Here is a 14,065-nt window from a genome sequence, read left to right on the forward strand (position 1 = left end):
TATAAATAGCTAATGACAAAAACAACACAAAATAAAATACGAACAGTTAACTTAGTTTTTATGAGATGTCTACAAAACACCAGAGAGGATCGAATAAAAACAGAGGCAATATGGAACGTATCGTTTGGAACGAATAGAAGTAGAATGCTCAATGACAAAAAGTTGTAAAACAGAGCCCTGCAGTGGTACAGGCATGTACCAAAAATGCCAGAGCACTTGTAGCCGAAAAGAATATTGGACTGCGACCCGCCGGAAAGAAGACATGAAGACGAACAGGAAGACCAGCGATGAGATGGAAAACTTACATAGGAAATGCTATGATAGATAGAGACCGCAGAGAAGGTGACTCGGAGAATAGAGCGCCAAGGACTACGAAAATGGCAAACTCATCATGGGAATATGCCGAAGATTAAGAATATGATTTTTTTGATAAAATACCTACTTTTTGAGTAATTCGCAAAAAACCGTTTGAGAAAGTTTTTTTGTCAAAGAACATAGTCTTTTATAATAAAATGTATATAACAAAAGTTGCTTAAAATTGAGTAATATAATATTAATTCCCAGTTTTATTTAAAAAAAAAAAAAAAATTTATTTATATTAAAAATATCGTACCTTCTTATTGAAAAAAAAAATTACATACGAAAAGAGATGGCTTTCTACCCACTCCACGGCACAGGGTCAACTTTGGAGTAGAGAGTCAGTTGAACCTTCTGGTGCGAATCGGTGCAGGCTCAGAATAATATACAATTACGCTGTATTTTACCTTTATTGCCAAGACTAAAATTAACTATACCTTTGGCCTCGGGAATTCCCAATAACAGATGAAGAATATCGTGAAATTCCAATTTACTTTAATATAGTATATTATTGTTAGACAGAAGACAGAAGAGACTACAGTATATTATACAGTTTTGTGATAATTGATTATGTTTTCGTGATATTATGGAAGTTAAGAGTGTTTTACTGGTTTTTATTTTTATAGGTTAGTAGTATGGTATAGTTAGACAGTTAGACCCAAACCCAGACATCCAAAGTGAAAGTTATCCTCCAACACCAAATTGTTCTATATGGTTCACATACTGTTTAGAAAAAAGTCACACCATTTTGAGCGTCGGGTTTGGGGGGGAGAGGGGGGAGAAATCTGCAAATTCGTAGTTTTTTTAAGTTTTTCGTCAATATTTCTAAATCTAAGCGGTTTAGCATGAACAACCCTCTACACAAAATTGTTCTACATTAAATTTGAAATAAAAAAGACCCTATGCATAACCCTTCTAAAATGAACGGTTCCAAAGTTACGGAGGTAGTCTAGTATAATTGGTCCAAAAAAAGGCCTAACCCAGACATCCAAAGTAAAAGTTTTCCTTCAACACCAAATTGTTCTATATGGTCCACATATTTTTCAGTAAAAAGTTACACCATTTTGAGCGTCCGGTTTGGGGGGGAGATGGGGGAGAAATCGGTAAATTAGTAGTTTTTTTTTAGTTTTTCGTCAACATTTCTAAAACTATGCTTTAGCGTAAGGAATGTTCTATAGAAAAATATTCTACATAAAATTTAAAACAAAAAAGGTTCTATACATAATTGTTATAAAATCAACGGTTCCAGAGTTACGGAGGGTGAAAAGTGGAGGTTTTCGATACTTTTTATATTTACCGACTTCTCCCCCCTCTCCCCCCCCAAACCCGACGCTCAAAATGGTGTGACTTTTTTCTGAACATGATATGAACCATATAGAACAATTTGGTGTTGGAGGATAACTTTCACTTTGGATGTCTGGGTTTTTGGTATAGTTATATCATAAATATTGCCCAAAAAATATAAAAAGTATCGAAAACCTCGACTTTCACCCTCCGTAACTCTGGAACCGTTGATTTTATAAAAATTATGTATAGAACATTTTTTGTTTTAAATTTCATGTGGAACATTTTTGTATATAACATTGTTTACGCTAAAGCATAGTTTTAGAAATATTGACGAAAAACTTAAAAAAAACTACTAATTTACCGGCTTCTCTCCCATCTCCCTCCCAAACCGGACGCTCAAAATGGTGTAACTTTTTACTGAACAATATGTGGACCATATAGAACATTTTGGTGTTGGAGGAAAACTTTTACTTTGGATGTTTGGGTTAGGCCTTTTTTTGGACCAGTTATACTATACTACCTCCGTAACTTTGGAACCATTCATTTTAGAAAGATTATGCATAGGGCCTCTTTTATTTCAAATTTAATGTAGAATAATTTTGTATAGAGGGTTGTTCATGCTAAACGGCATAGTTTTAGAAATATTGGCGAAACACTTAAAAAACTACGAATTTACGGATTTCTCCCCCCTCTCCCCCCCAAACCCGACGCTCAAAAGGGTGTGACTTTTTTCTGGACATTGTGTGGACCATATAGAACAATTTGGTGTTGAAGGATAACTTTCACTTTGGATGTCTGGGTTCTGCCATCTTTTGGATCAACTATACTATACTATAGTTCCACAATAGTTCAAAAGCTGGGAGCGGATTTTGCTCGTGATAAGTAATATGGAAAAACTATACGGAGATATGTTGAATTAGTTGTGTACATGACTTTCTCCTAGGGCGGAAACCAGACTGGGGGACGAGGGTAGTTATAAGGGATCAAAGTCGCCGTTTTTGTTATTTTTTTGTGACGCTCATGATCGAGATAGTGCACCAAAATTTGGGAATAAGTAGATCGTGACGTAAATAAGCAAAATCTCCAGGGGCGGAACGCTGTGTGGGTGACAAAGGGGTGGCGGGCAGAGCTGAATATAAAAATTATGTTTTTTTTGTGACGATTATGATAGAGATAGTTCACCAAAATTTGGCAATAAGTAGATTACGACGTAGCTAAGCACAATCTTCAGGAGCGAAAACCAGAGTGGGGGAGGATATTAGTTATAAGGGGGGTCAAAGTTGCAGTTTTTATTATTTTTTTTGTGACGCTAATTATCGAGGTAGTCCGCCAAAATTTGGGAATATGTAGATCATGACGTAACTAAGCAAAATCTCCAGGGACAAAACGCTGCGTGGGGGACAAAGGGGTGGCGGGCAGGGGTGAATATAAATATTATATTGGGTTTTTTTGTGACGCTCATGATCGAGATAGTGCACCAAAATTTGGGAATATGTAGACCATGACGTAACTAAGTAAATCTCCAGGGGCGGAACGCAGCATGAGGGACAAAGGGTTGGTAGGCAGGAGTGAATATAACAATTATAAGGGTTTTTGTAACGTTCATGATCGAGATATTGCACAAAAATTTGGGAATAAGTAGATCATGACGTAATTAAGCAAAATACCCAGGGTCGGAACGCTGAATGGAGGCAAAGGGATGGTGGGTAGGAGTGAATATAAAAATTATAAAGACGAACGTCACAAAAAACACCTTATAATTTTTATATTCACCCCTGTCCACCACATCTTTGTCCTCCACGCAGCGTACCACCCTTGGAGATTTTGCTTAGTTACGTCATGATCTACTCATTCCTAAATTTTGGTGCACTATCTCGATCATGAGCTTCACAAGAAACCCTTATCATTGTTATATTCACCCCTGCCCACCACCCTGGTGCACCTGGTGCACAGGTTTACCAGGTTTTAAGGTTTTACTGCTAACGCACATCATCTGAAGTTTTGAGGGTTTTCGGCACTAAATTAATGCAAACAGAACCAATCGCCGGTGCACCTTGTGCACCGTTTTTGACCCAAAAACCTTCCAAGCTCCAGAAGTAAACATACCTTAGCAGTTACCTTAGGCACCAGGTGGTCCGGGGGTCAGTTCGTATTCCGCGACCCTAAAACCTCATAGTAATTTATTTGCATGCATTCAAGGCCGAAAACCGGCGAAACTCCAGAAGATGGAGTTGTGCCGTAGCAGTGACCATGGGCACTAGATGCTCCGGGGGGCAGTTCTAGTGGCGAATTCGTATTCAGTAACCCCAAAAACCCCTCAATTAATCTGTTTGTATCAATTTCGTGCCGATACCCTCAAACGTCAAGATGATGTGCCTCAGCAGGTGGTCCGGAGGTTGGTTATTATGGTGCAGTCGTGTGCAACGACCCCGAAAACGCCCTTAAAAATAAAGCCCTTAAACTGCATATTTTGACATATTTATGCACTTTTGGATGCATTTTGTGCACTTTAAAATGCAATTATGCATTTCCATCCATTTTTCTATCATCATCATGTCATCTACACTCCTAGCGGAGTGATTGCCGCTCTCTTTGGGTTCTTCCGATTCGTTTGTCGCGGTGAATCAATCCGCATTAACATTTTGGTTTTACAATTGGTTATGTGACTTGACATCTTCTACAATTTTCCTCCATTCGTTCCTGTTTTTGCTTATGGTTACCCATTTTTCTATAGTAGACTTTTTTCCTGACATTATCCTGAACACAATGCAAAAAGTTGCAAGTCACTAGGTGCTGTATTTAAAAATCGATTTATTCCTTTGTTTTTAGTGCTAAATGCCCTGGTCTAATTAAACTCTCCTCTACTCCTGGTTTGGGAGTAGTATCGAGGTTAGAAGTGATTCCTGAGCTCCTCCACCGTTTTGTCACCCTTCCTCCATTAACGCCGTTTTCTCTTTCTATTTAGTATGAGCTAAAATTATTTAATAAGCAATAAACAAACTATATATATATATATATATATATATATATATATATATATATATATATATATATATATATATATTATTTTTTCAATTAGATACTACCTTCAATATCTAATTTATTTAAAAATAATATATTTTTAGGTTTAACAAATTCAAAATTTGAAAGTTCTTCAAATTCTATAAGATCTATTGTCAGACAGCGACGCCAAAGCAGGTAAATATATATTATTAAAGAAGTGAAAGAAGTATATTAAAGTGTGTAAATGTATTTTAATTTCCTTAGCTAAGCGCTTTCGACATAAAAGTCATCTTCAGAGCTAATGCTACAATAAAAAGTTAAAACAATAAGTAAAAAGATGTTCAGAGTACAAAGTTTTTTAACTTACGTCAATATATAAAAAGTACCGGCTACTTAGGAATGTATTTTCTTGCATCGCATTAAGAAATTTTTAATTCTCGTCCACTGTACAACTCCGGCTGATGAAAGCTAGTTTTAAATTTTAATTTTTCAATGGTAAAACAATAATAACAACCACTGGGACGATACATACATATAAAATTTTTGGCATGATACAGGTTTTACCCAACCATTTTGAAGTGATATGAGCTGGCGACTGACTGACAGTGGTTGATACGTTGGATTTTAAATGTTTCATCTGTCCGGTGTTGACATTTGACAGCTGACATTACAAATGAATGAAATTTTTAAATAATTAGTTTTAAAAGGATAATTGAAAAAATTGATGAACAAAAATTGTACCTTAGATGCCTTAATTGTCTCAATTATCCTTTTAAAACTAATTATTTAAAAATTTCATTCATTTGTAATGTCAGCTGTCAAATGTCAACACCGGACAGATGAAACATTTAAAATCCAACGTACAATCAACCACTGTCAGTCAGTCGCCAGCTCATTTATCACTTCAAAATGGTTGGGTAAAACCTGTACCATGCCAAAAATTTTATATGTATGTATCGTCCCAGTGGTTGTTCTTATTGTTTTACCATTGAAAAATTAAAAATTAAAACTAGCTTTCATCAGCCGGAGTTGTACAGTGGACCAGAATTAAAAAAAAATTTCTTAATGCGATGCAAGAAAATACATTCCTAAGTAGCCGGTACTTTTTATATATTGACGTAAGTTAAAAAACTTTGTACTCTGAACATCTTTTTACTTATTGTTTTAACTTTTTATTGTAGCATTAGCTCTGAAGATGACTTTTATGTCGAAAGCGCTTAGCTAAGGAAATTAAAATACATTTACACACTTTAATATACTTCTTTCACTTCTTTCATTCATTTCAAATGTGTACAAAACCTATCAGTCTTTCAACTAAATATATATTATTTATGTACATTAAAAGTTGCTATATGTTATTCTTCTTTGTAGTGTTTATTTTTTTTTAATTATAACTGATATGTTATAACTAAAAATTGTAAATATACCTTATTTGATTGCCATATCCTTGCATAATATGAGAGAAAACGACATTAGGGTGAGATCAAGTAAAATAGGGGGAAAACAGATAAATCGCGGCGTCGACGTTAGCAAACCGCTCTTATATGAACAAGGCCTAAGGCCTCATCAAAGAAACATGTACCTTCTTTTTACTCACAAATTGAGTACTTGGAGTTAAAATTCGTTTGATCTTTATCTAGATAAATTTACGTGTTGTGGAATGCATCTCGTAGATTCCCCATATCTATCCACGTACCATCCGTTTTCCTTGTAAATTGTAGAAGTATACAGGTTTAATGTGCTATCTCTAAATACATCATAACTTTATAAAATACCTCTGACATATAGTTTCAAAGAATCTTTTTTAAATCAAAGACAGTTTAAGACTTAATTTCATTTCAGAGATCACCACCATTATGTTATTATGTTTACGTACGATTCATCCTTTGGAATTCTTTCGATGCTCTGAATACAAACCAAATCTAACTAGTCCGCAGAGAAATAAGGTTTTTGTCGGGACACTTGAGCAGCCAGATTGCAAATGGGTTTTTTGGATACTATATACCTAATACATTATAATGGTAGGGGAGCCCAAGCGGGGATTTTTGCAATTACTCGAGCGCGTCAGATTATTATATGGGGAGAAACCTTGTACCCTAAAAATGTACCTCTACCATATATTGGCTCTTAATGCAGGGGAGTTCTTGAAGGGAGGGCCGAAAAAAAAATATATCCGTAGAAAAACTCGAAATCGTCAGATTAAGATAAGGTAAGTTAAGTACATGCAAAACAGTGTATATTTCAAAAATCTGACGATTTGAGCGAGGCGTAAGGAAATGGGTAAGTTCCAAAATTTCACAAAAAAAAAGCGAATATTTCGCAAAATGAATGACAGATTGAGAAACTAAAAAGTTCGTGCTCAATATTTTCAAAAATCTATCGAATGATACCAAACACGACTTCCCACGGAGAGGGGTGCGGGGTAAATGTAAAATTTTAAATACGAATCCCGCGATATTTTGCGAAATGAACATCAGATCGTAAAACTGAACAATACACTTATTCAATATTCTTGAAAAATCTATCGAATGGCACCAAACACGACCCACCACGGAGGTAGGGTGAGGGGAGCCCTTATTTTTTATTGCAGATTTGGAATCCTTAGATAAAAATGAGTAACTTTTATTTGAGAAATTTTATTCAATTTATAAATAAAAATGTATACCATTTTTATTCAGTTGCAATGCGAAGGCAAAACAATATTTTTTTCACTTAGAATACGGAGCGCATTCCAGCACTCTGAATCGACGATTTTCGACCCTTATTGGAGTCTCATCGGAGAGACGTAGGCCTGCTGCTCCATACTCTAAATGACCAACATCGAGAGTTTATCCCCCACACCGCAACTGACATGAAGGGATTAGGTGACTAGCGTCATCTGGCAATTGAAAGGTAAATTTTTCAATCCTAGTAGCGACATTAATAATATTGAAAAACATTAAAAATATTACTAAAAGATTTTTAAATTGAAAACTTATTGGTCCATTTCCCTGGTAACACCTCCAAGGCTTCTACAATATGCAAGCCAGATGGATGCTGCAGTGAAGACAAAAGGGAAGGAATTCTACATTATGCAACTCACAACCCCCGTCTGCAGCTTGGTAAAGTTCCAACGGAAAATGGACCTAGTTACTCTATAGGAGAAATACTAATATAAAAATAAAAATGTATACTATTTTTATTCAGTTGCAATGCGAAGGCAAAACAATCTTATTTTTCACTTAGAATAAGGAGCGCAGTCCAGCACTCTGAATCGACGATTTTCGACTCTTATTGGAGCTTCATCGGAGAGACGTAGGCTTGCTGCTCCATACTCTAAGTGACCATCATCGAGAGTTTATCCCCCACACCGCAACTGACGTGAATGGATTAGGTGACTAGCGTCATCTGGCAATTGAAAGGTAAAATTTTCAACCTTACCTTTTACCTTTTTTATTCAATTTGTATATCCAAAATAGCTTTTTTGCAATGATATTGTTCAGAAAATAATAATGCCACAGCAATTCTGTGAAAACCATATGAAAGAACATTTACATTTTCAAAGCATTTAAAAAATCTATAAAAACTTATTTTTATCATTCTGAAAACATTTTACTAAAGTAGAGTTATTTTTGGCTTAAAAACAATGTGAAAATCTTTGTTAATATTGACTGTTGAGTAAATCTACTTTGGGATTTCAAAAGCTGGTATTTTTACACGAATTTTCAAAAAAAACTTTTTGCCTAGGTTAATTGCTGTCAAAGTTAGCCGCTTTTATTATTTAGTTCATAGGTACTTATATATACTATCCGTTGCAATATATTTCGGATTTAATCAGATTTATCATTTTAGTAAAGTACCCTTAGACTTTGGATATAAGTTAAAATTGAACCTAATCTAACGAAAGACTAAGGGTGACTATTCGTTACAGCATTAAGGGATTACAGTCATTTTGTGCTTGATATCGGCCCAGTCTCTTTATCTGGGGAATTTCATCCGAATTATCTTGCAACGGTACATAAAATAGTACATAATAATAGTACATAATAGTACATAATAGTACATAAAATAGTACAAATATGTACATAATAGTAAATAAAATTCTCCTGTCACAGTGTTAGTTGCCATACTCCTCCGAGACCGCTTGGCCGATTTTTATGAAAATATATATGTATATTCGGTAGGTTTTAGAATCGGTCGTAATTTATTTTTCATATCCCTGAGTGAGAAAGGGAGTTCCCCCTAACATTTTGTAATGTTAGATAGGGATATGTGTACATAATGTACTCTATAAGACTATAAGTACATAAAAATTAAAAAAACTATGATCAAAATCCATCAACAAGCTACGGAGATATTAATTGCAGCAAATGTTTGAAGAATCAATTTCATTTTTTGAGTGCACGGATTTTAATAATTACCCTACACCGATCACGAACCGATTTGGTTAGGATAACGCAGTCACTCGAGCGTTATGGGGACCTATTGGCTTGTGAAGAGTAGGTCCTAAAACCAAAAAAAGTTAAGTAAAGTTTTCCATTTTAGTGGGCGCTTGCAATTTTTTAATTTAATTTTCCATTTTCAACAATCGTTCTTTCCGATTATAACGCCATATATCCATAATTCGAAAAAATGTTTCGAATAAAAGTTACTTATTTTTAAGTAAGGATTTCAAATCTGCAATAAAAAATGGGGGCTCCTATTTAAGATTTTAAAGTAACCCCCTACCCCACCTCCGTGGGGGGTCGTGTTGGTGCCATTCGATAGATTTTTCAAAAATATTTAATAAGTGTATGTTATAGTTTTTCGATATGATGTTTATTTCGCGAAATATCGCGAGATTCGTATTTAAAATAATAAATTTACCCCCCCCCCCCCACCCCTCTCCGTTGGAAGTCGAGTTTGGTTTCATTCGATAGATTTTAAAAAATATTGAGCACATATTTTTTAGTTTTTCGATCTGTCATTCAGTTCGCGAAATATTCGCTTTTTTCTTGTGAAAATTTTGACACACCCATTTCCTTACGCCCGGCTCAAATCGTCAGATTTTGTAAATATACACTCTTTTGCATGTACTTAACTTACCTTCTCTTAATCTGACAATTTCGAGTTGTTTTAAGGACAGATTTTTTTTCGGGCCCCCTTAACGAACTCCCCTGTGTTAAGAGCCAATATATGGTATAGGTACATCTGCAGGGTACCAGGTTTCTCCCCATATGATAATCTGACGCGCTCGAGTAACTGCAAAAATCCCCGCTTGGGCTCCCCTACCATAAAGCTTTATTAACTTTTTTAAAGTTCAAAATTTACTCAAAATTTTACACATAAACTATATACCTTGAGCTTTAAAACGGCGCTAGTTAGGTTGCTTAATCATTATGAACAAAATAGCTGTGAATTAAATAAAAAAAAAGTGGCTAGCTTTGACCGTGATTAACCTAGGCGAAAAGGTTTTTCTGAAAATTCGTGTAAAAATACCAGCGTTTCAAATTCTAAAGTAGTTTTATTATAGAGTCAATATTAACAAAGTTATTCAAATTATTTATAAGCCAAAAATAACCATACAAAAGAAGATGAGGGAATTTTACAATTCATAATTCACGTCCCATCTGCTCAGCGCGGTAAAATTCCAACGAGAATAGTTCCCTTCGTACTCCAATCAGCATCCGTTATGGCTTACACGTTTTAGAAGCCTCGGAGGTGTAACCAGATTGTTTTCAATCTGGTGGGATGTAGAGTAATATTTTTAGCATTGTTTTATGTGCTATTAAATTGAAAACTTAGTATTTTGCTAGCAGTTGCCGCCAGGGCATCCCTGCCATTTCGTTCGTTGCAATCCGTAACTGCACGCCGGGGTTTGTCCTGGTTGGGTCAGAGAGAGCAGCATATGTGCCTCCTGATGAGAGACTAATAAGTTTCGAAACCGGTATAGGTGCTTGCTGCACTCTCTGATTGAACTAGAATATAAAGCGGCTGTAGTTTCGTGTTGCAACGAAATTGAAAATGGTTATTCATTTTTAATGAGATATAATTTTGCAAATAGTTATCCGATCCTCCTAAAATTTACAAGGAAAACGGAAGATAAATGAATAGACACGGGGAATCTACGATCTACATTAAACAACAGGTCAATTCATCTAGGTAAAGATCAAAGGAATTTTGATTCCTAGTACTCAATTTGTGAGTAAAAAGAAGGTAAAGGAAAGGCTGTTTAATGTTTAAGATTTAGGGCCGGTACTTTATGTCTCCGTTAACAGCCGGTTAGTTAACCGGGGTTTAATCGGGACAGAAATATATGCATAACATAGACATAAACGCAATTATACTTATTATTATATTCATAAATAATTATAATGATAATTATAATTGCTTTTATTACAACGCAAGAGGCTCTATGAAGTACTTTTCTGTCCCGATTAAACCCCGGTTAGCTAACCGAGGTTTAACCGGGACATAAAGTACCGGCCCTTAATCTTTAGAAAGGTAAATGAAACGAAATTAGATCCTAAACTTTCATTCATCTACCTTCTTTTTACTCACAAATTGAGTACTGGGAATTAAAATTTGTGTAATCTTTACCTAGATAAATTGACTTGTTGTGGAAAGCATATCGTAGATTCTCCATGTTTATCCATGTATCATCCGTTTTCCTTGTAAATTTTAGAAGTATCGGATAAAGGTATAATCAGAATTTGTTTTCGGCGTAAGAAATATTTTGGTTCTCCGGTTCTCTTAGATTTCTCGTTGCTTTTAATAGATGTCGCTATTGCGTCCTTTTGCAAATCATTTTTTATTAAAAATGAATAACCATTTTCAATTTCGTTGAAAAACGAAAATACAGCCGCATCATATTCTAGTCCAATCAGAGAGTGCAGCAAGCACCTCTACCGGTTTCGCAACTTATTAATCTCTCATCAGGAGGCACATATGCTGATCTCTCTGATCCAACCAAAATAAACCTCGGCGTGCAGTCACGGATTGCAACGAACGAAATGGCATAGATGCCCTAGCGGCAACTGCTAGCAAAAGACTAAGTTTTCACTCTAATGGCATATAAAACAAAATAATGTTACTCTATATCCCACCAGACTGAAAACAATGGGAACCTTCTTTGCTTACACCTCCGAGGCTTCTACAATGTGCAAGCCATACGGATGCTGAGACTAAGGAGGATGAGGTAATTTTACAATTTATAATTCACGTCCCATCTGCTCAGCGCGGTAAAGTTCCAACGAGAATGGTACCCTTCGTACTCCAATCCGAGTAAACATGTAAATCAAAAATGAATAACCGTTTTCAATTTCGTTGCAGAACTGAATAACCATTTTTAATTTCGTTTTGTTTTATATGCCATAAACTGAAAACTTAGTCTTTTGCTAGCAGTGGCCGCTAGGGCATCTATGCCATTTCGTTCGTTACAATCCGTGACTGCACGCCTGGTTTTGTTTTGGTTGGATCAGAGAGAGCAGCATATGTGCCTCCTGATGAGAGACTAATAAGTTTCGAAACCAGTAGAGGTGCTTGCTGCACTCTCTGATTGGACTAGAATATGATGCGGCTGTATTTTCGTTTTGCAACGAAATTGAAAATGGTTATTCATTTTTGATTTACATATTTACTCTGATTGGAGTACGAAGGGAACCAATCTCGTTGGAACTTTACCGCGCTGAGCAGATGGGACGTGAATTATAAATTGTAAAATTCCCTTATCTTCCTTAGTCTCAGCATCCGTATGGCTGGCAAATTGTAGAAGCCTCGGAGGTGTAACGAGAGAAGGTTCCCATTGTTTTCAGTCTGGTGGGATATAGAGTAACATTATTTTGTTTTATATGCCATTAGAGTGAAAACTTAGTCTTTTTTCGTCTTATTAATTTTCTTACATAACAGTTAGATTTGGTTTCGATTCAGAGCACACCCAGGGCTGTTCTGAAGAATCCAAAGGGATGAAACGTACATAAAAAGATGTGGTGGTATCTGAAACGAAATTAAAAAATATTAAACTGTCTTTTATTTACCTTACCATTTCCTCAAAAATTGAGTAAGGGGAATCAAAATTTCTCGTTGAATATTTTTTAAGTTGAACAGACTGAATAACTATAGCATCGTTAAAATAGAGTTTGATATTAAATGGTATATGTCTTTTTAGCTTCAACTGTACTCTCCCGACACAATTAGAAAATGGAAGGGTGTTAGTATACGGAAAAGATATTAAACCAGGTGATCAGGTAGACATCGACGTATTAATAAAATTGGAATGCCACAAAGGTTATAAATTATCTCCTAATACTCCTTTCATTATTTGTGACGGCAATTGGGAGGAAATACATTTAGTGACGTGTAAAAGTAAGTTTTTTTATTTATATCATACTTTGGGCTTAACTCCCTTGGGCACAAAACTTGGGAAAATTCCTCTTTTTTCTGGGTTGTTCTTTGGGGCTTTTTCTTTTACTAAAAACTTTTAAGTGGGTAATATTTTTCCTTAAGGCATCCTGTCTAATAAACGAAAAAAAAAGGAAGATTTATTTAATGTGTCTATTAAAAGTCTAAACTCATTCAGCGTATTACTATTAAAACATAAAAAAATGGAAAACTTGAATTTACTATTTAAGCATACATATTATATCACGGGACAAAAAAATTACCTTTTAATAAAACAAAATTGAATGTAGGATATAACAAACATTACACTAAATTAATTTATCTTTACACAATGAAAATGAAAATATTAAACCCTGTTTACATAACAAAGCCTGGGCCCAGAGCACGCCAACTCGAATTCTATTTTGCTGACGTCACAAAATAGAAGTTCATAATGGGAGAATCGACGGTTGCTAGGCAACGTGACGTCAGCAAAATAGAATTCTATTTGGCGTGCTCTGGGCCCTGACACTTTCACAAAATGGCGGCTTGTCATTTGTCGCTTATACGCTGTAAGCTCGTACGTAGAGGGGATATTTACAAATTCGCGAACGCCAGTAGTGACAAGTTTATAAACGTTTACTGGAAATTTGACATAAATGTCAAAGTGATTAATTTAAAATTAAAATTAAAAACATTAATTATAAACAATATTAGTTGGTCAAAGCTGTGGTATATATTTTTACCTTAAATATACTTACGTTTTAAATACTGAATTTAAGTTTTTTTAATGTTCCGTAATATCTAATTATAAATAATCTATTATAGCCTTAGCGCCATCTACACGATTATTGTCAAAGTATCCGAAGTAAGAAATTGATATTTTATCAATAGAACGTCAAAATGATTAGAAAAATCTTAAAAAAATCGATTACAATTTAATTACTTCTTTGCGTTGTAAATATTAAGCGATAACAATTAAATAATAAATTTAAAAATTACCGGTAAAAGTTGAATTAGTAACCGCTAGGAGCGACACCAGCGAAGCTCAGAGCGTATACGCTCTGAGCTTCGCTGGTGT

The 14,065-nt window shown here is 35.1% G+C and overlaps 1 protein-coding gene across 2 annotated transcripts in view; it reads left to right on the plus strand.

Moving 5' to 3' along the window:
* Positions 1-816: 816 nt before the first annotated feature.
* Positions 817-14,065, plus strand: part of LOC114330764 (clotting factor C-like) — a 114,560-nt gene continuing 101,311 nt past the window's right edge. For both annotated transcript variants that reach the window (XM_028280177.2, XM_028280178.2), the window contains exons 1-3: positions 817-983; positions 4,770-4,842; positions 12,773-12,969. In XM_028280177.2, coding sequence (XP_028135978.1) covers positions 944-983; positions 4,770-4,842; positions 12,773-12,969 — 310 coding nt within the window. In that variant the 5' untranslated portion in view covers positions 817-943. The remainder of the gene's footprint in view (positions 984-4,769; positions 4,843-12,772; positions 12,970-14,065) is intronic.

The sequence above is a fragment of the Diabrotica virgifera genome, chromosome 4, assembly GCF_917563875.1.
Source record: "Diabrotica virgifera virgifera chromosome 4, PGI_DIABVI_V3a".
Classification (NCBI taxonomy): domain Eukaryota; kingdom Metazoa; phylum Arthropoda; class Insecta; order Coleoptera; family Chrysomelidae; genus Diabrotica; species Diabrotica virgifera.